We start from the raw sequence: 23,424 nt of genomic DNA, 5'->3' as shown, positions 1-23,424 counted from the left end.
ACCAAAGTAATCCAGTTTTGTTGAGGCATAAATCCATTTATGCAAGTTACCAAAGTTACCACTGAGCTTTTGAGGGCTGGAAAATTTAAAGAGTGTCCTATATTGAACTGAATCACAAGTACTTCCCCATTTCATCAATATTCCCTGAACTTCCCACTCTGAATTCCTGCAGGAGCAAGTGCCTTTCCCTATCAGAGTCCTTACATGAAAATTTTTAATCTTTCATGCCGCCTGCTGGGACCGTCTGAAAAAGGAGCCCAGAATAACCACAGTGATCACAGCAATTCTAAACTTTGAACTTAAATTCATCCATTTGGTGCCTGTGATTACTGAATTTGAGCCCAATTTGACACCACCCTTATTTTGAGGCAGATTTGCTCCAACATTTCTTTTGCCATGTGCCAGTTCAATTACAAATACTCTGTCTCCATGCTGCTGCCTTCCAGATGTGCTGAACTTCCCTCCTGCAGACTGCAAGAAAATGACTTGGCTCCCTTTGCACTGCTTTCTTTTTATTCCATTACATCAGGCAAATAAACAAGACTAATTTGCACTAACTTAGTACATCACTTAAAATATCCTGCACTAATTTTTTCCTCTGAAGAGATACCAAAAAAACCCATCCAAGCCCCATGCATTGGTAACCTGTACACTAAAATATCCATATTCTTTCTTATTCTAGGGAGAAAGAGAAGGATAGCAAGCAAGAGGAATTATTATAACATCTCCCCAGGAGGTAAATGTTGGTTCTTTTGTATAATTTTATTCCTGATGTTCAAGGACCAAATTGTGTCCACCTATTTTCTATAAATGCTGGAATAAAATGGAGAAGAATCTGGTCAAATTCACTATAGTAGTTTAAGAAGGCACTGGACACTTGTCTCCTACAGGTTTTGGGGGTGTTTTTTTTTCTTTTTGGTGACTTCCAAGATCTGGTCTCTTGGTTATAATTCATCCAGTGACAACTTTTAGAGTAGCACTGATCCACAGATGGAGATGCCAAGCAAATGGCTCTGCTCAGTGTCCTTATCCCCAAGATAAGGACAAGACAGATATAAAATCCCCAAGATATCCCCAAGACAGACCCCTGACAGAACCAGTGCTTACCTTTACCCAAGGCCCTTCAGACTTGAGATCTGCTCCAGCAAGCAAATGCAGGCGACCTATTTGATAAGGCTGAAATAATCATCAGACTGGATACCTCTTATAACCAAGGAAATGAACTTTGGGACCTCCTGATGCCCCTCCTGAGCTCCACGAGAGGATGAACAGTTTCCAGTCTAGTGCACCAGCCGTGCTGGATTTAGAGCATTTGGCCTCCTAAACAATTTTAATGTTTTTCTGCAGGAAGGAGGCAGCACATCCCACGGGCATCCTTCCATTCACCTGTACAGACACATGTTTGAATCCTCTGCCCACTGGGCTGTGCAGAGATGTCTCTTTCCTCACCTCCACGGGCACGTGCGGAAGCTGCTGCTGCTGCTGACCCGCCAGCCACCCGCACTGATGGCAATTGCTGCAGCACCAGGGCTGTGTGCAGAGCAGAGCTACCACAGCAAGGCACAACAGCCCTGTATGTGCCCTGCTTCTGATCTGTTCTGGCTTTGGGGACCTCACACCAGCAGAGCTCCCCTCAGACCCCACTGCCAGCAGCGCCAGGCTTTGTTCGGCCATTTACACCAACATAAAGTGAGAGCAGACTGCAAAGGAAGACAGAAAATCAGGGGCTCTGTGGCCAGCTGGGCAATAAACAAGCACCTCCACTAATAGGATTAGACTCTTGCTAAATTACAAGTGTGTCAAGTTTACAAACAATCAGATTGGGGCCGTGCCCTCAATTTGCAGCGCTTGACACCACAGGTGGCAGCTCTGGGGCAGGCACACCGAGCCTCTTGGTACACACATTTGTATCTGCAAGTTCAATATAATGCTCTCCTCCTCTCCAGTCAGACATTTTCCTATTTTCCTCTCAGCACATTAAGTGTATCCCTAGCTCAGTGCCTCTGTCCAGGTTCATTTCCCTGTCACTTGCTGCTGCACTGACAACTCGTGCCTGCTGATGGCCAGCACAGTGGAGAAGCCAAGTGCAAGCTGGAGTAGATGTCTGCTCAGTAAGCAAAAGAAAAATCTGAAAATTACCCCCATAGAAGTGGAGGAAGCCTGGAATTGGGAGATTGTTTTGTGTTCTGCAGGTAAACAGACAAATGGTTGGATTAATAAAGTCCAGTTCTGCTTACAGACTCTCGGATGAGATTTGAATCCCAGTATTTCTGACTGCTCCAGTCTGTTCTGCACATCCCTGTACATTAATGAGCCAGAGCAGCATCTCAGAAGGTGTTTGTTTTACCCTCCAGTGATGCAGCAGAGGGAAAGGGGCCACATCATGGACAGCAGGAGCTTGGGTGGCTGACAGTCCATCTCTGACCGTGCCAGTGACACAAACAGAATGAAAATAAGATAATTAGGCAAGCACCTCAGAGGAAAATATCCCTTGGAAGGCAGGCAGGAGAAGGTATTTCTTAGAGCTCTCTCCTGTGTAATGCAGCTCCTCTGCCACAGCCTGAGCAGCTCAGCTTTTCCACAGGGCTGAGGCAATTCCTCAGACAAAGGATGTGCTGGGTTCCATCCCTGCTGCTGGGGAGATGTGAGAGCCCAGCTGCACTGAGATGCTGCATGCTCAGCCCCACTGCCCTCACCTCCCCTCTGCTCAGAGAACTCTGCTGCAAGGATGCTGAAATTACCCTGAGCTGCTCGGCTGGGATAATTTAGGAGAGGTTTTTCTTCTGCACATTTTGTTTTTCCTCTGCAGCCATGAAGAGGACAAATGCTGAACCTCCTGCCTGGAGCTGCCTCAGATGATGGCAGGGAGAAAATAGTAAAGGTTGTTTTGTCTGGTGCCTAAGTGGATAAAATGGCAGCTTTGACCTAAGAGAAAACTGGGTAATTTCTGAGACTGGCAGAAGAATGCTCCTGCTAACAGTATCATGCTCAAAATCCTCTCTGCACCCTTTCCAAATGCATTTTTAAACTGTTAGCACTTAAACAAGGGACAGAAGCAACACTGCTAGGAAGGACAAGGAAAACAATATGAACTACATTACTTTGATCTTAAAAGCAGCTTTAGGAACAGATTATCAGCCAGTGTAAGTCAATAAATCTGCACTGTTTTTAATAGAGTGACCCAGGCTTATGTGAGTTCTTCCTCTGCAAATAGCACCTCAGACCTTCCTGTTTACAGCGTCTCAAATTCTTGCTTTGGGGATATTCCATTGTCAAAAGGGATCTATTTTTCTAACAGTTCTCTTGCAAATACATCCCTAAATGTGACAGCCAGACAACTCCCATACCAGCCCTGCTAATGGATTTCTGCAAAGTCTAGACCTGCATGCACTGTGCTTTGGGAATATGTTTGTTCTGAGTGCTACCAGAAATAGCATCTCCACCCTGTGCCATCAATTACATGGGTGCTACCCACAAGTAATTCTTCCACAGCTCTCCACTGAGAGCTCAGCATCTTGCTCCCAGCTAAGAGGAAGGAGGAAAGGGGTGGAAACCTTGAGTGTCATGCCTAGTTATTACAAATACACTGTGGCACTGGGGATGTTCCCAGGCTGGGGCTGAGGTCCTCACCTGCAAAGTGTCACAGAGCTTCATCTCTCCCTAAGCTTGGATATTTTCCCTCTTACAGGTATTATTTAAAATCTGAAGTAAGGCTGAGGCAGCTCCAGCCATGTCCATTCCTGCATTCAACAAGATGCACTGTTTTTATGGGAGAAAAAGCAGAAAGTGCTGAAACAGCACTGGGCAACAGAGACCAGGCTCTGCTTAGGCACCTTTAGTGCAAGAAAATGCTGATGATGCAGGGCATCAAGACCAGAAAATATCAGAATTGCTTTAGTCAGGCTGAAAAAATGACATGCAATTATCAAAACCATTAGAAAAAGCTGCATTTGCAGGGGACCCACCCAGAGACTTGATTACTGCCCCAGCTGCCTCTGCCTTTCTCAGGGGTTCCCTAAAACCACACACTGAGCCCAGCCAGGGCAGGGACATCTGCAGGAGGGCACAGACCTGCACACAGGTCACCAGCTCCATGCTAGGCACAAGGAAAACAATACAAAATAAAAGCAGCTCTTGGGGATGCTGTGACCTTTGCTGTTACAGATGGGTTTATTCCAAATGACAGAAGCATTTAAATGACCGGGTAATGGTTTCCCCTCCAAAATTGCATTTCTTGCTACATCAGACATTGCTGATTCCTAAATTATAGTTTGCCTTTAAGTAGTTTTTTCCAGTCCTTGCTCCACAGGAGCTGGCTGGGACAGTGATATCATTCCTAAGGAAAAGCCACAAACTTTAAGTGAGCTACAGTCAAATCCAATTTAAAACAACACAAGCATTTAGAGTTACAAAAGAACAAAACTTTCTACAGCCAGCTGGCCAGGGGGAAAAAAAAAACATAAAATCAAGGCTTATTTTGTGTAGCAGCAGATTTGAGTCAGTGTGCTGGCATTTTGGATGCAAATGCTGCAAGGGGAGAATGGGCTCTGCTGAGAATGGGGATAAAGGGGGGACTGTTGAAGAGCCTCATTCGTGCACTGGTGAAAAGCAAGTCCAGAGTGCAGCATGGAGTAACAACAGGGTAGACAAAGAGCAGCCCAGAGGGCTGGAGCCACAACAAGAGAGCAGGCAGGGAGCAACAAGCTTCTGCAGTGAGGAATGAAGTAAAACAAAAGGCTGGTCTGGGAAAGCTTTGGCAGTGGGAAAAACAGGACACATTTACACAGGTTCCCTTCAAATGGCCAACTAACCACTGCTGCTTGTAAAGCTGTGCACACACCATGCTGGGATCCCAGGTGAGACCCATGCTCAGGGCATGAGGAGGAGAGCAAGCAGCATGGGGAGTGATGCTCCATAGCAGCACATCCAGGAGGTCAGCTGGCACCCAAAATGATCTCCACAACCAGGAGCACAAGGGAGACAAACGTGGCCCTTCTGAGGCAGAGAAAGGAGCCTCTGTGTGTGAGGCAACTTCCCCTCCCTGTGAGGGGAAAGCAGAGCATCCTTATTGTCAGAGGTGACAATTCAGGAGCAGTGCTGGTTTTCCCCTTGTCATGGAAGGCATTGGACCATCAGACTGAGGTCATGGCCTGTGGCAGTGCTCTGTAGACTTCAGTGAGCTTTGGACAAGGCACTGCAGCTGGGCAAGAAATAAATCTCCATGCCTGAGAGATTCATACCCATCTCTATAAAAAAAGATGAGTCCAAGTCACTGCCCAGTCCCTGCCACGTGCTGTACTCCAGCCTTTTTAGAACCTCTTGGAGGTTACATAATAATGTGAATTACAGGTTTATTCAGAATGACACCACCTGCACTGATGGACACTTCCTCCAACCGGAGCAGTGGAAGCCCAGGGCCCAGGGAGCTGTGTCAAGCTTCAGGGCACAACCTGCATTGCTGCAGGGGTCAGGAGGGAATCCTGTCCCTCCCACTCCTGCACACCCTACTGCTATGCCCAGGGAGCATTTCCAGCTAAAGCAATGAGTCAGCCAGGGGCAAAATGAAGGACTTGGAAGGTTAATGGCCTCATTTGGTGTGGCAAATCCCCTGAAATCCACTGACAATTTAGGAACATAATCCCCTCTCTTTTATTAGTGACATGCTTCAGTCTTCCCTACAAATCATAGACTAGACTTCCCTAGCACCACAAACTTATACCCAGTGATTTCCCTCAAAAAGGATGGGCTCCTCAAACTGCCTGGTAGGAATGTCTTTGCCCCTGAACACAGTGAGGATTAAGGTGTGAAATTCCTGTTAGGGCAGGGGGATTAGGCTGTTGCATTTACATAAGGATTTGACACAGAGGAGCAGTTCATCGGTGCTGATGCACAGCCTCTGTCAGGGGCTGAGAGCTGAATTCCCTGTTTCAGCAGACAGGGAAGCTCCTCCTTCACAAATGTACTTACATCTTTCTGCATGATGCTGCCTGGAAAGGCCCTGATCCCTTCAGTGATCGCTGTAAACCCCAAAGCATGAGCTGGAGGATTGCCCTGATTATTGTCTCCAGACAACCAAAAGTAATCGGTGAGGAGAACTGCTAGATTTAGAATCAGCAAAATCCATGCAAATGCCACGCATGCAAAAAGCATCTGGGAAGCACCAGCTCAGGGATGAAAACTGTGCCAGAAGTGCCTGTATTAGAGTGACAAAATGTTTTTAGGGCAAGAAAGAGATTATGGCTTAAGTATGTGTTTTTTAAGAAAGAAATTCCACCCCATCTGCAGTTTATTCACTGAAAAGGTTCATGTGATAATGCCCTGTGCAGGCATGTGGGCATAAATAAAGGTCTAAAGCCCCCAGGTGTCCACTACAACATCTGCTATGACGGCTCATGAGTGTGAGGCACTAAAATTCAGAGTCCTCATTCTCACAATCAGATGAGCAGATCACACCAATGCAGCCCTTTGCCTCAGCAGCTCTGCATGCCACATTTAGCACTGAGTGAGGCAGGTTCATTTCCACTTCAGCTCATGTTCCTCAATCTTTCTTGACTTTAGCCCGGGGAGCAGAGCAGCCCAAACTCTCAAAAGGTAGTTTTACTTCTTGGCACCTCAGGGCTTTTGATCTGGTAGGAAAATGCCAGAAACCAACAACACTTCCCAGACTGGAGTTTAACAGCATTCATACATCAGGTTATCCATGTTAGTGTGCATTTCAGCAGTGAACTGTAAACTTTTAGGGTTTATTTGTCACCACATAGCACCTTGCATAAATAAATTACCAAAAAGCCATTAACACCTGACTAGAACCAACATATTATTCATTGTTTTATCTTTCACAATACCCGAGGAGCAGTGAGCTCTTCTGAGGCAGAGGAGGAGCCATTCATAGCTATTTCACAGATATGACCTGCACAGCACAGGATTATTACAAAGAATGAACAGGCAGGCAGTCACACACTGGATTAAGGAACAATGATTCATAAATCCAAATCCCCATCTCACATGTTGCTTTTATATAGAACCTGGTAAAAGCCTGCCTGAACCAGCAGTGGCAATCACAGCTTTTCATTTCATTCCTGCATTTTTTTCTGAAATAACAGGCCACTTCTGGCACACACTGTCACCTCCCTGACTCAGGGAGAAAAAGGTGCATGCTAAAGAAGCCATAAATAGTATCTGCTGGTGCTCCCTTTTCTATTATGTTGACTTTGATTCAGGTCCTCGCAATTACTGGGAACAAGAGAAAGATAAATAAAATTATCCCAGCTGTTTGTGGCGGACAGACAGCCCCAGCCTCCCAGCTGAGAGCTCTTTGTGCTGCTGAGAGCGTCACCAAGCAACCAGCCCTGGCAGCTGCCAGGCTCAGAGAGGTGAAAGCATGACTTATGGAAAGGAAGCACACGTGAAGGCTGGGACTGAATCAATCTCAGCTTTGTCTCCTGCCTAAATATGGCACCAGAGAGTGCCCCCAGTGCATCCCACCCGCTGAGGGGGCAGAACCCGGATGCTTACTCTGTTCTAGAGCCAGACCCTTGCAGAACTTGTTGGGGAAGATGAAACAGGAGAGCCTTATAAATATGATTGCCTGGCAAAAGATTTTGAGAATATAGAAACTATAAGCGAGATTGAAATGAAAGCAAGCTTTGAGATCCCTCAGTTACTGAACAACTGGAAAACAATGGCATGGCCAGCTGAAGGTGATCCCCTTTTGATGGAACAACACCCTCTGCTTGCAGACAGGCCCAAGGGTCAGAGCAGACCCTGCCAGCTTGGCAGAAGGGGCCCAAAGAGGAGTTTTTAGGGTTTAAAATGTAACACAGGATGGTAATGTAATGATTCTTATAGGCTGTATGTAAATGCTGTAGGATTTGTACATTGTAATAGATTGGTTAGTGAGAATTAGATATTCAACACAGAAGAGATTTATTGTATTGTAACGGGAACCTTGCTCTCTTAGCTCTTGGCTGTTGCCTTTTACTCACGTACCCCTTTTACTCTCTTACCCTCTCATCCTCTCTCCCCCTCTCTCTCAGGCCTGCTCTGAGCTGTGCCTGGCAGCTCCCAGCAGGGCCCTGCCCCCAGGCCCTTTGCAATGAACCCCAAGTTCCAGACCTGGCTGCAGAGATCTCTGTCTCCACCCGTCCTGACCGTGCTACCCCCGACGCTCCGACAAGAACTGAGATCAGGTATTCTGTGAGCTGTGCAATGAAAAGAAGGGGGTTCAGTCTGTTACAATGCTGTTGACACTTCTCCTCTCCATCAGTCTTAGCTGGTGGTCCAAAAAGCAGCAGAAGGTGGCCCACGATGCAGCTGCCAGAACGACTGCATTGTCTCAGTGTAAGTCATACCCACGTGTAAGTCAAGTGGAGGTGAAAAAAGATTGTGTGGTAATTGGAACAATATGGCAAGGAAAGCAAAGCAAACAGGCAAATCCCCATGCACACAGGCAGGGAGTGAATAAAATGAGAGGAGGGGGAATGGAGAGATAAATGGCCATACAAAGTGTGCTCTGCTTGCTCCTGATTGTACAGCACTGTTAAGAGAGGGGCAATAGACATTCCTCGTGCAGGATTTAGGCAGGGCTGAGAAACCCTAGCTGGCACCTTCCCTGAGCCCCAGCTTTGCCCAGCTCTCAGCAATGTTACAAATGAGTCCTGTTTTACCTAAAGGCAGCTAAGACAGAGATGCATGGAAACTCTTCCAACCCGGACATTAAAGACAAATTGACAAACTCATTTCAGCTCCCTGTGAGTTTAAATGTGTCACAGCAGCCCAGTCTGAAAACAGCAAATTAATTGCCTTGCTCATGGTCACACAGTGCAGTTGGGTTGAGGCCAGGAGCCCTGAGAGCCACTCCTGAATACCTGCAGCACACTGCCACTCATCTGTGACATCAGATATTTCCTGGGGCAATTACCTTCTTCTGCTTTGGAGAGAAAGAAGGTCTTTGTCAGCTGTGCTGGGAAGAAAAAAACAAGTTGGTTTTCAGTCATTATGAGAAAAAAGTGCTCAGTGCACTTTTGGCCCAACTTTATTTTTCCTTATCTGCTGTCCGGTTTACACCACACTGAGCACATGCAACTGGAAACACCCCAAACAATGAATGTCAGGATCAGACAGCATTTTCTCCAGCATCTCCTTTTTGGAAGAAAGGGTCTTCTGGAGAAATGGTGTAAAATGGAGCAGTTCTGCACTGCTTGGCACTAAATCACTACCTGCTGCCAAGAGCAGTGCAAAAAGTTCAGGAAGAAATTCATTATATGGATGAAAATTCAAGGAAAAGCAGACATTTCAAGAGCTGTTCTCCATTTTAAAACTGCAAGAAATGCCAAGACTGTAAAGATCTCTGTTGCTTTACAGTGCTAAAAATAACATTTGCCAACAACTCTACTGAGTCTCTTGCACAAAATTCAGCCTTATGGCTTTCATTTTGATTGTAAATGCACACATCATTTTGCAAACCTCCATGACTGGGGCTGTCTAAAATGAAGGAAATCCCCAGTATCATTTACTCTCAAAATATTAAAATTCACTAGAAGCAGAAAAAAAAAGATGCTTCAAATTTCAGCTGGTATTAAGAGATGTTAGTTCTTGTTTCTAATCCATTATGAAGGGCTTTCAAGTAGGCAAGAATAACGTTCTTAGATCCTAATGTTGGCTACCTAACTCGAGCCTTTGATACACTTCATTTACATGTAATCCTGCAGCCTGCCAGCTGTTGATAAGGTTCCTGATATCTGCACATTTGAGAAGGAGAAGTTTAGTTCATGATGGGCTAAAGCTGAGCTCCATGATGGAAGGCTGCTCAGGTTTAGGGTTTCACACAGATTTTTTGCTTGTCTGCAAATGCTTCTCAGCATTTCTCCCCAAATAATTTATCTGCCAAGTTTATAATTCTTGACCAAGTTGAAATGGCTGCACTGGAGTTTTGCTTTTTTCCATTAGTAAAATATTTTATGAGTTCCTGTTAAGACTGGGTGGTGGGGAGGAAAGTGAGGGGTGTACTTTTCTCTCCACTCCATTTTTACTATCTGGTAGTTAAAAGGAGAGCAAAAGTTACAGAAATGTCTGAGAGAAGCTACAAATGCTGTGTTAGTGGCTCTGCAGCACATCTGAAGGATGGACAGTCCATATCCATCAAGACCAAGACATCTACAAACACTGAATTTTATGTCCCTCATGTAAAGAGCAGGGTTATTCCATGCAGTTTTGAAAAACTCATTTCAAAGGTTCTACCACAGAATCATAGAGCAGTTTGTGTTAGAGGGCACTTTAGAGGGAATCTCATCCAAGCCCCCTGCCATGGGCAGGAACACCTTACACTATCCCAGGCTGCTCCAAGCCCTGTCCAGCCTGGCCTTGAACATTTCCAGGGATCCAGGGGCTTCTCTGGGCACCCTGTGCCAGGGCCTCACCACCCTCATTGTTAAAAAACTTTGTTTTATCTGATCTAAAACTACCCTCTTTCAGTTTAAAACCATTATACCTTGTCCCAGACTAAGAATGTGCCTTCATCATTATTGAAGCCCCCTTTATTTACAGAAAGGCTGCACCATGCCATGCCATGCAGGGGGATAAGATGTGTCACCTGGCTGTAGAAATTCAGGGTATTCCCCACCTGCAGAGCTACAGCTGCAGCTTCTCTCAGCATCTTTGCACAACTGGAAACTTTGGGTCTCCAAAATAAGTGAAGCTGGCAGCCAGGTCACCTCCATAGCCCAGCCACAGCCAAACTCCCAGGTTCAAAGGCACAAAAATACAGCAAGACTGGGCAGCAGGGGGTCATTCAGCACTCAGCACTCCAGAGGCTCTGACCATCTGTAGCCCCCTTGGTGTCTCACCAAGCTCCAAAACCCTGCATGAACTCGAGTTTCCAAGCACCTGCAGGAGCCAGCCCAGCCCTCCTGGAGGCTGCAGAAGGTGGGAGCACAGCACAGCCACTGGAGCAGCTCTTTATTTCCTTCATTCTCTGAGACACATCTGAGAACCTGGAGAGGCGAAGTGGAAAGATAAATGGAATGCAGCAATATTTTAAAAAGCTGCTCCTTTCTGTGTGAATTTTGAATGGATACCATATGCTTTAGCATGCTGTTTTCATTCTCTGCTAAGATATTATTTACTAGCCTGCCTCAGCAAGGCAATCCTCTCTCCAGAATAGCTATTTTTAGTTTAAAAAGACAAATATAAGAGTAATTTCTACCAGTGCTGCTTTGAACTTATGATCATCCATTACACTGCCTGTTCATCTCAGTCTCCCAAGTTTTTTATTACAGCAGCCCTTTCATCATCTTCACCAAGTGCTCCCACCTCCAGATCACTCCAGAAGATAGTAAACACCACTTGTTTATTGGTATTTTTCTTTACTCTGATAAGAAGTTATTTCTACCCTGGTTTCTTCTTCTAAACATGTTTCAAATCTGTGATAACATTTTCACTTCTTATCACTACCTCAGGTTTCTACACAGGAGCCTTTCCTTCCTTATGAATTTTGAAGTCCAAATGTTTATTGGCTCTCCCTCATCCATGGTTTTATTATTTTATATTAATAGATCAGCAAGGTGAAAGGGTTTTTTGCATGTTATAGCACATTTTTTCACAATTTGTCTTTCACTTGATTTATCCAGCACAGAAGCTGAGTTTCCTGGTGTATTTTCACTGCCAGACACACAGAGGAGAGCAGGTACCATTAGTCCCACTCTGCTCCTCTTCCTGCACTATTTTGGGCATGAGGGAGTGAGGAAGGGCACAGGAGAAGATGTCCAGAGTGCAGGGGCACAGCAATAACTTGAGGAAATGCTTCTTTCACAGAAGAGTGCACACACCAGGAGATGCTTTCCCAAACCCTTTTCTGTTCCCTGCTCAGAGAACCTGAATAAAGACAGAAAAAACAACACCTGCAGCCAGAAACTGTTCTGCCAGGAGCACAGGGAGGTGCTTCAGGCTTGGACTGCTCTGCCACGGCCAGGAACTGATGCCCACGGGCAGGGATTGATGCCCACAGCCAGGGATGGATGGATGGATGGATGGATGGATGGATGGATGGATGGATGGATGGATGGATGGATGGATGGATGGATGGATGGATGGATGGATGGATGGATATCCACAGTCAGGGATGGATGCCCACAACCAGGAATTGATGCCCACAGGCAGGGATGGATATCCACAGACAGGGATTGATGTCCACAGACAGGAGCTGATGCCCATAGCCTAGGATGGATGCCCACAGGCAGAGTTGGATGCCCATGGGCAGAAATTGATATCCACAGACAGGAATTGATGCCCACGGGCAGGGATTGATGTCCATGGCCAGGAACTGATGCCCACAGCCAGGGATTGATGCCCACAGCCAGGGATGGATGTCCATAGACAGGGATGGATAGAGGGATGGATGGATGGATGGATGGATGGATGGATGGATGGATGGATGGATGGATGGATGGATGGATGGATGGATGGATGGATGGATATCCACAGCCAGGGATGGATGCCTATGGGCAGGAATTGATGCCCATGGCCAGGGATGGATGCCCATGGGCAGAGATGGGTGCCCATGGCCAGGGGTTGATGCCCACAGCCAGGAATGGATGTCCCCAGGCAGGGATTGATGTCCATGGGCAAGGATGGATGCCCATGGCCAGGAAGGGATGCCCACAGCCAGGGATGGATATCCACAGATAGGAATTGATGCCCACAGACAGGGATTGATGTCCACAGACAGGGATTGATGTCCACAGACAGGGATTGATGTCCACAGACAGGAACTGATGCCCATAGCCTAGGATGGATGCCCACAGGCAGGGTTGGATGCCCACGGGCATAAATTGATATCCACAGCCAGGAATTGATGCCCACAGCCAGGGATGGATGTCCATGGCCAGGAACTGATGCCCACAGGACTGGGCAGTGGGTCCTGCAGCCCCAGGGCATGCAGCAGCAGCAGCAGCTAAGCAGCAGGGAGCAGATGGTGAGGGCAGGGCAGGGCAGGGCAGGGCAGGGCAGGGAGGAAGGAGCCCCAGCCCTGCTCTCCCCAGCTGCCCCGCAGGCTCAGGGGCTGCATAATGATTCCTGTGGAGCCAATCAAAGCTCCTTGAGCTCATTGTCCTCCAGATAACAGAGCTCAGACCTGGAGCACTGGCAGGACTGACCTCTCATGCCAGTTCTGACTGGAGCAAAATCCCCTGGAAAAATCCTGCTAATGAATGGGGCATATTATCTCATCTTCTCCATGTCGGGGTTTGTTCATAACTAAATCCCCCATTTGAGTGGGAAAAATAAAGGAAAAAAGAAACAGTAAAAGGTAGAATAGATCTTGCAGCCACTCTAGCTGAAAAATCCCTGTTCTGAGGTATTTTTCAAGATAAAAAATACAAAAGCACCATGAGCTAATACACATTAATTTCCTACTTATTTTAGATTACATGGATAATTTAAAAACTGGTAATAAACACTGAGATTTGCATTTATGTGCAGGAATAATGTAAAAGCAAGCAAACATTTTCAAAGTGCAGTTAAAGACTGCAGTGAGGTGTCTTTGGTTTTGATTTATTAGGGTTAGGGAACAAAAACAATAACATGGCTCGAGGATATCAGAGCACAACAATCCCAGTCCCTGGGATTCTTTAACTACAGGAAGAGTTAGGATTGCTTAGACAGCAAATTGAGCTGCAGAGCTGTGTTGTACAACGCTTAGTAAAATGTATTTATACAGATAAAAACATGTTTACTCACACACACGGTGCTTGCAGTTAACCAGGGAACTAGAACTGGGTTTAATAGTGTAGATTATTATTAAATATCCACTATATAACACCCAGCAAGGCCTGGCTGCACATTCACAGGGAACAGGGTGTGCCTGTGGCTGGGAGCAGGGAATGCTCTGGTTATTAGCCCTGCTTATTCCCCCCTATTCAGGCTGAGCAAATCTCCAGGAGCAGGCCTGCAGTTCCAGCTCTGTTTTAATCGATTTGCTGCATCCTGAGGAGCACAGGGACAGCCCTCAGCTCCCACAGCTCCTCTCTGCACCTCCCCACGTGTGCAGGGCTGCCTTAGACAGCTAGGAAAAGCTCCAGGGATTGCATCCAACTTGGTTTTTTCCTCCTCAGCTCCTTTAGACACAGTTATAAGACACATTTCTGCATGTCTTTTGTCACTCCTGGCAGAGCTGAGGGTGGATGGAAGCTGCATCCTCTGCAGGGGAGCAAGGCCATCCCTCCTTCCCTTACTGAGCCATAAAAACACCTTTGTGGCCACTGGCATCATGGCCAAAACACAGGGTGAGGAGGGTTTTGAAAACCTCCCACACTCACAGAGCCCTTAATATTTAAGCTCCATGCAGGTACAGGCACTAGACACAAAAATGGATAATCACTGGCTCAGCCCATGTGCAGTTTCAGAGGCAAGAGAGAAGGAGATGTTGTTGTGCTGGCTGACAGCTCTATCCCAGCATTTCTCCCAGCCTCTGTTACCTGGTTGTTTGCCTTTATTCACACCTAGAGCAGGCTTTTCCTAGAGAAAAGTGTGAACTGTCTCATAACTTGCCTGCCACTGAGTGAAAACAGCTTTTTGGTTGAAGGCCAGTAAGAATTGGTCTTTGGTTGAAGGCCAGTAAGGGAAGGGAAAAGAAGAAATGGTTTCAGGCAGTCAAGAAAAAGAGGTGAACTTGCAAGAAGATGTGGAAGGTGGCACCAACCACCGGAGATCCTCAAGGTGTGGCCCCCTGAGGGAATTCAGGGGTGTTTGCTCAGTCTTTGAGCTACTGCAGGTAAGGAGAGGTGAGCAAAAAGTAATGCGTGATGCCACTCACAGCCTAACTATAAGGACCCTGGCACAGCAGAGTAAGCACAGAATTCACAGAATTCTGCTTATTCTGTGAATTCAGAATAAGCAAGATATTTCCCCATTACAAACAGGGGAAATTCACATATTTGATTATTCCAGGTGATCAAAATAAGACATTTACAAGAATCCACACCCTTGTTCAGGATATTTTAAGTGTAACCTTCTCCCTCTCAGAAAAGGAGGGAATCTCATTCACATTGGAATTGCTGCTGAAGCATCAAAAAGGAACCAGAAACTCAAGTTTCACATAATGACACAAACTCACAATGGAAAAAACAACAAGGCTTTCTTGTCCTGTCCACAGCTCCAGATATTCAGCCTTATTTCCCTTGCTCATTTTCAGCCCATTTATTCCAAGATAAACCCTCTGGCACTACAGTGAATAATCCTCTTCTCTCTTGGGATGCAGAGTGAAAAGGGAACGTGTCACTCTGTATGACAGAGAGGGCTGCTAAAATAAAGATGCTACTGAGGATCGAATTTTGAGCACACGTCTCTTTCGGGGTGTGAATAGCACCAGGATGCAGAACCAGGGGCCAACACTCCCAGGTCACCAGGTCAGCTCTGACTGCATCTTTCAATAATTCTGACAGCCTGCCATCTGTGGCACGAGGAGCAGGTGTTCATGTGGAGCGTGGTCAGTGCATGGCTCTAAAATCAACCATTTCCAGCAAACAGCAGCTCTGGAGCCTGCTCATGGACTGGGAGCTTCACTGCCTTGAGAGAAAAATGGATTTACAGAGATTCCTACCCCAGCCAGGATCTGCAATGTGCCAGTGAGTACACAAAGCCCTGTGCATGGCAGGCAGGGGATGGCACCTCCTCCAGAGCCTGAGAGTGAGGCAAAGCAATGGCAAAACACCCAGCACAGTCTGCAAGATGATGTTGTCTTCCCCTGCCTCCCCTTGCTCTACACACAGAATTATAGAATTGGTTTGGCTTGAAAGGGCCCTTAAAGCTCATTTAGTGCCACCTGGACACTGCCAGGGATGGGGCAGCCACAGCTGCTCTGGGCACCCTGGGCCAGGGCCTCACCTCCCTCACAGGGAAGAATTTTTCCCCCCCAATATCTAATTTAAATCTGCCCTCTGACAGTTTAAATCCATTTTCCCCTATTTCCATCACTACCTGTCTTGGGGAGTGGTTGGACCCACACCAGTGGTAACCAGGTCACAGGAGAACAGGTCTGATGGAGAGTTCAGCTGCTGGGATCAGCCTGTGCCAGCTTTAGGAAACACAGGAATTAGGATTCACAGCACTCCAGACAGGGCCCTCTTCACCCAGATTCTGTGGCCCACAGACACAGGGGAAACAGAAATTAATAAGCATAAGGTTTCCAAATAACATCTCAGGAAGCCTTCTGAATATTTTATCCTAAGTACTTAGCTACACACCCATTGAAGCTGGGCTTGCTCATTCTAGTGAGTGCTGAAATCCTTGTGGGATACCTGTGGACTAATTGGTTTTGTCTGTGTTGGTGTCTAGTCACTGCATGAATCAGGCAGTGCTGGAGCTGCAGCTTGCACTGAGAGCTCCCTGAAGAAGGAGAACTAGGCTGTGTTGTCTGGCTCTGTAAGTGGCTGGGTTCAGAAGTTCTCCAGCCTATACATTATTACTAATCCTCCCTGCATGACTCCCTGCTGCTGCAGAGCAGTGATCTCACGCGAGCACCCCGGGCCAGAGCATCTGCAGCAGCCCTGGGCAGGAGGGAGCTGGGGTTCCTCCCCATCCTGAGGGGTGTGGGCTGGGATCCTGCCTGCTCAGCTCTGCCCAGCCAGACCTGGACTCTTCTATCAAAATGGGAGATTTACACGGGGCCTGGTAAATCTCAGAAGAAGCTGCGAGAGGAAAGGGCTGAGGAGCAGATGCAAAGCAGATCTGGGTTTGTTGTTCCAGCTCTGTGAGGCAGGGAGGGAAGGTGGGACTCCCCTTGGCACTGGCTGCTGCAGGAGCTTTACAGAAGGTGGGACACAGAACACAGTGCACCCCTCTCCTGCTCTTCCCTCCAATTTCCTCCAAGGCTGAATTCCAGTGTCTCAGTATAAGACAGCTTTCTTAAAGTAAAAAAAGAGGGTGTTTAATTTCTGACTCCAGCATTTATAGATTTCTAAAAGTGACAGGGGATTGGAAGGTGACAGTGCCACCTCTCCAATGACACTGGACAAACCAACAGTCCATCAAATTTCTCCTCTTCTGTAAAAGAATGCAAAACAATAAGTTATTTACATAAAGTGTGTGAGAAAGTTCGTTACAAGAATGTCAACATCAGAAAGTTTAAAAAAATTTTAAAAAGAAGACAACACCAGTGCATGGAACTGCATATTCTGGGGTCTCTCCAAGGCAGCTCTTCAGCATCCTAAAGGGCAGCCAACAGCCCAGAGGGAGGAGTTGTTCTGACATCCTTCTCCAGAACACGTGCAGTAACACAAAGCAATTTGCTCACTTTGTAACCCTGAACCTGGTGCCTCAGGGTGTGAGTTAACTCCTGCTAGGGCTCTGCAGGGAACAGGCTCCCTCTGATCTTCCAGCAGTGCAGATGTTATGGGCACAGTCACACAGGTGTCACCTCCTTCCTCAGCACCAATTACAGATTACAGCTGTTGGAGGCATTTTTCCATTTCAGCACAAACCTTGTTCCACGTCTCATTGATACAATTTCATTAATACAATCAATAGATCTACATTATCCTGGAAGAGTTTCGTCCACTGCTGTTATCAACACTTGAGTGATTAATTTTTTACTACTTTTTTTCCAAATACCAGCTTAAAATCAGGGCAGCAACTCCAAAGTTTGGTTTCTCCAGTGCAACTTGTAGAGATGCCTTAATGTAGTGAGATGCTTTATTATCAACTAATTTAGGAGATGCTAATCAACTTATCAACTAATCAACATCTCCTATTATCAACTAATAGGAGATGCTTTATTATCAACTAATTTATTGACTTTGATCACCAAGTCCCAACCTTAAACTTGCTGTAAGCTTTGTCATCCTTCTCCCTCTATGGCTGCTGCCCTTCCTCAGTGCAGGAAATCTAAAATGAAATGGCAACTTCTTGCCTGGCCAGGAGAGGTGGGCTGGGCCCTAGGGCACTGGCATCAGCTTTGCAAACACAGGATGAGCTCCCCTCATCACCTGCCACTTGATATCCTTATCAAAGCTCAGGCTGCTAGAGGGGACCATTTTATTAAGACTGGAAATTCTATTGGGAGTGCAGTCACAAGTGCCCTGACATATGGAAATGGATGTAATTTCATCTGATGAGACAGCTAACACTCAGCTGGAGCAGCAGCACAGTGTCTGGGCAAGGGAACAGCCAATGAGCAGAGCATGGGAGACTTCTCCCCATGTTTGAAGATTTCAAAGGCCAGAGGAGATCACTGATGTTATCATGGCTAAAACCACAATCTGCTCCCTGCTTGTTGACCAGAATATCTCTATTTATGTGCAGCTGAAGCACACAAGCTCTCCCTGCTCTGAACAGCGCCTATTCTGCTTATGTTTTGGTGATGATAATTGTTGGGTCACACAATGGGGTGTTTAGTTAATTAAGGCATGGCAATAAAACAGCTGGAGAAAAAGAAGAAATTCCACGTCACAAAAGAATATCTTAATGCTAAAGTACAGCTGGATTGATGAATTTCAGACTGATGCCTGATGAATTTCAGAGTATCACCAAACTCAGCCAACGACCAATAAAAAAAGGATTGATTTTTGTCACTGCATCTCTTCAGGCACTTGGCTGAACAACTCACAGGCCTTGGAATAAAATACAGGGCAGGCAAAGAGGAGTTCAGGGCGCACAGAACATCAGCTTTCACAGGTCACTGAGAGGCAGGGGGAATGCAGGCAGAGCCCACCTGCAAAGCAAGGTGCTGACAGCAGCAGCTTTGGGCTGCCAGGGGTGGAGCAGCCTCCTGTGAACACCGACCCATTGTGCACCATGGTGAGGAGGGAGCTCAAGCATGAGCAGGACAGGAAATCCACACAACCTCTGCAAGGTCTAGCTCAGCCTACTGCATTCAAAACATCCCAAAGAAACTCCATCCACGGTCTCAAATTCTGCTTTCTAATTTGGCTTGTTAACGAGCCAGGGCAGGAACTGTCATCGTGTGTCTGTGAAGCAGCCAGGGCTCCCAGGAACCCAGACTTATTTGGGACATGGGGTAGAACCAGGAGTTTAAAAAAAGGAGGAAGAATCTACCAAAATAACTCTTTTCCAGCATGATCCACAGGCCTGACCAAATTAAATCCTGGATGTGTGTATTTTAATTGTCAATATTTATATCTCAACACTACACAGTTGTAGTCACAGAACCAAGTACTGAATTTGGCCCATTACAGCATCTGCTTAATGCACTGAATTCTCTCACCCACTCCATTTCCTGTACAGCCATGGAAGTTCCAAAGTTAAATCTCTGTTGTGATCCCCTGTCACGCTCATTTTTGGTCAACTGTTTGAAAAGCCTTTTGGGCTCAGGGGTGTGCATCAAGAGGTAATGCTGTGCTCCAGGGAGGGAAGGAGCCTGAGTACAGACGTTAGAAATATGTGCAAGTTAAATAAACTACTTAAACACAAGATGCTAATTTAGCAGCTTCAAGGACCATATTCCTCCAGCCAACCCAAGACATAAAAAGACACAATTTCATTAAAATAACTAACCCCACTGTTGTTTTGAGTGCTACATTTATTCAAACACAGCCCACCAGCTCTCAATTAGCTGCTTTGGCACTCCAATTGCAGCAGGTCTGCAGTGCACAGAAATGTAATTATTCACACACCACCCTGTCACTGCCACCACTGTCTGTACTTCTAAAGCATCTTGATTACGGCACTGATGAGCACTATGGAAATGCCTATAAATAAAATAATCATCTCCCCTCATTAAGTTCCAGCTCGTGGACTGAGGCAGGATGATTTCCCTTTGTACGTTCCTTTTGTAAATTTTATCATTTCACAACAGAGAGAGCAACGTGCCTCTGATGGCACTCAAAGAGACAGACTGTCAGGATTCTTGTCAGTATTTCAGCTTTGAGCAGCTTGCATTTTTGCATGAATATTTCCTCCTGAAAATAAAGCGCTGTTTGTCAGAACCACGCACGCAGTAATCTCTTTCTAATGTCAGCATCAGACATGCAAAACCCCCTAATGTCATGTCAGGAGGTCAGATTTTATGGAGCAGTATGTCATGGAAACCCTAAGAGCCAGCATAACCTTCTAGCTCTGACTTCCACACTAAGAACACACATCTGTTAGAAAGAACAAGCATTGAAAGAAATCTTCCACTAAAAACAAAGCCTTGGTGAACCCAGGTTTGCTCCTCAGGAAGCTTCAATAGCAATTGGTGCTGCAAACAAATATCAAACATCCCATTATTGCCAAATCACAGTCTCACTGTTTTCAATAACTGCATTGCTGGGTGTACATTTGCACACACTGAAACTCCCAGCTGCATCTCCTACATGCAATCAAATATCTGATTTCATAAAATGGTGAATTATAAAGCCAGAGAAACAAGTTAAATGTCATATCAGGGCTGATCCTGTCTTGCTCTCCAGCCAGAGGTGAAAGGGAATCACCACTTGCCCCTGCAAACAGCTAAAAGGGGGAGAAGAGAGCAGTCTGATGGAAGCTCATGGAGCATCCCTATTTCTGCAACATCCAAAGCAACATCTCAGCCCCAAGCTGCCAGCAGCTCTCAAAGAACTGAGGCCACTCACAGGTTCAGATTAGGATCCCCCTTCCCAGCTGGGAGAACAGCAGGACTCTGTGTCAGCATGAGCAGGGAGCTGCTCTCAGGCCAGATCCAGCCATGGAACCCCTGCAAAGCTGCTGTGACCCAAAGGGCATGGCCTGTGCCCAGGTGTGATCACCTCAGCGAGCACAGGTCATTTCAGAATCCCCTTCCTCTTTCCCTGGTCTCTCCCAGGGTTTCCAGTGCACCTGTCCTGGTATCACTGCTCATTTCCAGCAGGTTTTTGTGTCTGTGGACAGGCACCCTCTCATGTTCAAACTGTGCATCTGAGGAAGGAAAAGGGCTGTGTTGAGACAAGTGGAAAGGAAAGTTTTGTCAGACAGATGGGATGTTCTGTGCATCTGAAGCTGCAACCAGACAGTAACTAATGTGCAGGACACAGGATGAGACAAAGCAAGAATCACTGAATGGTTTGGGTTGGAAGGGACCTTAAAAATCACTTAATTCCAGCCCCCTGCCATGGGCAGGGACACCAGACTATCAGGTCAGAGTGACATGCTGCTCTCCCAGGAACTACACTGCACTCCTGGACTGTGCAGGACATTGTAGGAACCTGCATTTGGGATGAACATTTTTATTTGTAAAATCTGCATTTCCTTGGGCAGAACTAGTCCTTGAATAACTTTCTCCAGAGACAGGACAGAGTTAATTTAATGCAAACCCATCAATCTCTAGAATAACCAGTGTCCAAACCCACACAAGAGGCATGCTGCCTGACTCCAGAATCTGGAGCAGGAAAAATAGTGACAAAAATAAGATCATTCCTCAATTACAATAAACAGAAAAGTTAAATCAAGCTCAGAATCGTCCTTGAAGAATCTATGTCTTCCCAGCTCTAAAAATGATCCCCCACATTCCTTTAAGGCTTTTCATAGATACAGCAATACGAAATGGCTCGTAGCTGTGTAGCTGCTAACAAGACACAGATGTTTCCTTCAGTTCCAGCAACATGTAGACATGAAGCACATTTTGATGACCTGCTAAATATTTCTGACTCTTTCTGCACGTTACCTCCTCCTGCATTTAGTCAAGGAAATGCTCCACAGTTCCACACTTTCCCTGCTCACTCTGGAGCTGGCCAGAAGAGCAGGCTTGGATCAATCGCTTTATCTTAGCACTTCTCTGAGTGGAGCCAGAGCTGGAGAGCTTTTCCAGTGAGTCCAGAGCCAGTGCAGCTGGAGGCTGTGAGCCCAAGCCCCCCTGTTATTTATTTAGCTGGCCCAGAGGACACGCGCCGCACGCCAGCGTGCAGGGCGAGCATCTGCTCCACCCAGACCCATGGCTACATTCTTTACTTGGTATTAATATCAGGGAAAATTTAGTAACCTAACCACTGGCATTAGAAGCCATACTTCTAAGGCAACAGATGGCAGCAATCATCTCAGCTTAATTTTAGCCTTCAAGAATTGCTCTGAGTCAGCAAAGCCGCACAACAAGAGGGACAAAAAGACGTAACATCTGTAAAAACCTCTTACCTGCTTCCCATCCAAGGTGTAGAGCTTTTTGACCACCCCTGTCTCCAGTTTGATAGCTTCAGTGATGTCAGTGAGGACCTGCTCGAAGGAGTGGGCAGTCTTCTTGTTGAGGAGCACGCGCACGGCCTTGCGCGGCTTGACCCCGCTGCGGATGATGGTCACCAGCTTGGGGCGCACGAAATCCTTGTTCTCCTTGGCCTGGGCACTGTTGCTGCTGGCCAGGGACTGAGGTGCTTTCTGGTTGGCAGAGGTCTTCACGTTGACAGACCAGTTGGGGTTGACGTTCTTGGTGTACTCCACCTTCTTGAAGAAGTTGTCGGACGAGCAGACGTAACTCTCGCCTTGAGGAAGAAACGAGATTCTGCAGTAAGCACCAGCTCTGTGCTCTTCCCCCACAAATCATGCACACCATTGATAATTGTTTCCATTAGCACTCCCACGACAGCTTGTTCTTAAAACATTCTGCCTTGTTTTAATGCTATGTTTATGGTTATTTTAAATATTGCTGGTATTTCCACAAAGTAAGGGTGTCAGCCATCAGCAAATACATACAATGAACCAGGGATTGAGAGAGGTTGAGTTATAAAAGTATTTAGGTACTTGAAGATGCAGCTAAGCTTTCTAAAAGCTTCAGAACACCAAATTCATTTGACCACCTCGATTATTTTATAAATTTGCCAGTTTTCCCTTTATCTTTACAGACCTAGATGCTACTTCAGTGTGTCATTCCCTGCCAAGAGGACATCACTCATCCACAAAGTGCCTTTTGCATCATGCCTGAAGAATAATCAAAATCTTGTCCTGAACAGTCTCCACTAAAAGTAGCCTTGATAAATCTAGCAGGCATAACAGCTATGCACTGTTGGAGCATCAGTGGTTTATTAGGGAACAGACCTAGTGGCAGCTGAGATTAAACACTGTACCAAATACCACTCCTTGATTTACATGGCTGATACCAACCAAAAATACATTAAATCCAAATTTAGACATGGCAGAGAAGAGTTACAGGGTCTTTTTAGTAATTCCCAAAAAGCCCTTCCCTATCCCACCCAAAATTAGTTTCAGGCTTTGTCTGTAATTTACAGGATCCTATCTATCCAAGGTTTTAAAAGCACCTTAAAGGATTTGTAGGAGCTTCTTTCGGGCCTCCAAATCTGATGGATGCTGGAAGAGTTATTACTAGAATGAGACTGTAAACCAGTATCCCTAAGGGAATGTAGCTGTCTGGTCTGAAATGACTCAGGCTGCACTGAAAAAAAGTCACTCACTGCTGGAGGAAGAAGCTTTCGTCTCGCCATTAGATAAAATTTTAATAGGAACTGAAGGCATGACCTGTAGGATTTTAGAGTC

At 46.2% G+C, this 23,424-nt stretch overlaps 1 protein-coding gene across 3 annotated transcripts in view; it reads right to left on the bottom strand.

Annotated features, from left to right (window-relative positions):
- Nucleotides 1-23,424, bottom strand: part of DCX (doublecortin) — an 82,024-nt gene that overhangs the window by 46,589 nt on the left and 12,011 nt on the right. For all 3 annotated transcript variants that reach the window (XM_036401926.2, XM_054516302.1, XM_036401928.2), the window contains one exon: nucleotides 22,075-22,415. In XM_036401926.2, coding sequence (XP_036257819.1) covers nucleotides 22,075-22,415 — 341 coding nt within the window. The remainder of the gene's footprint in view (nucleotides 1-22,074; nucleotides 22,416-23,424) is intronic.

The sequence above is a fragment of the Molothrus ater genome, chromosome 14 (genome assembly GCF_012460135.2).
Source record: "Molothrus ater isolate BHLD 08-10-18 breed brown headed cowbird chromosome 14, BPBGC_Mater_1.1, whole genome shotgun sequence".
Taxonomy (NCBI): domain Eukaryota; kingdom Metazoa; phylum Chordata; class Aves; order Passeriformes; family Icteridae; genus Molothrus; species Molothrus ater.
This window is presented reverse-complemented; position numbering and strand designations above follow the sequence as displayed.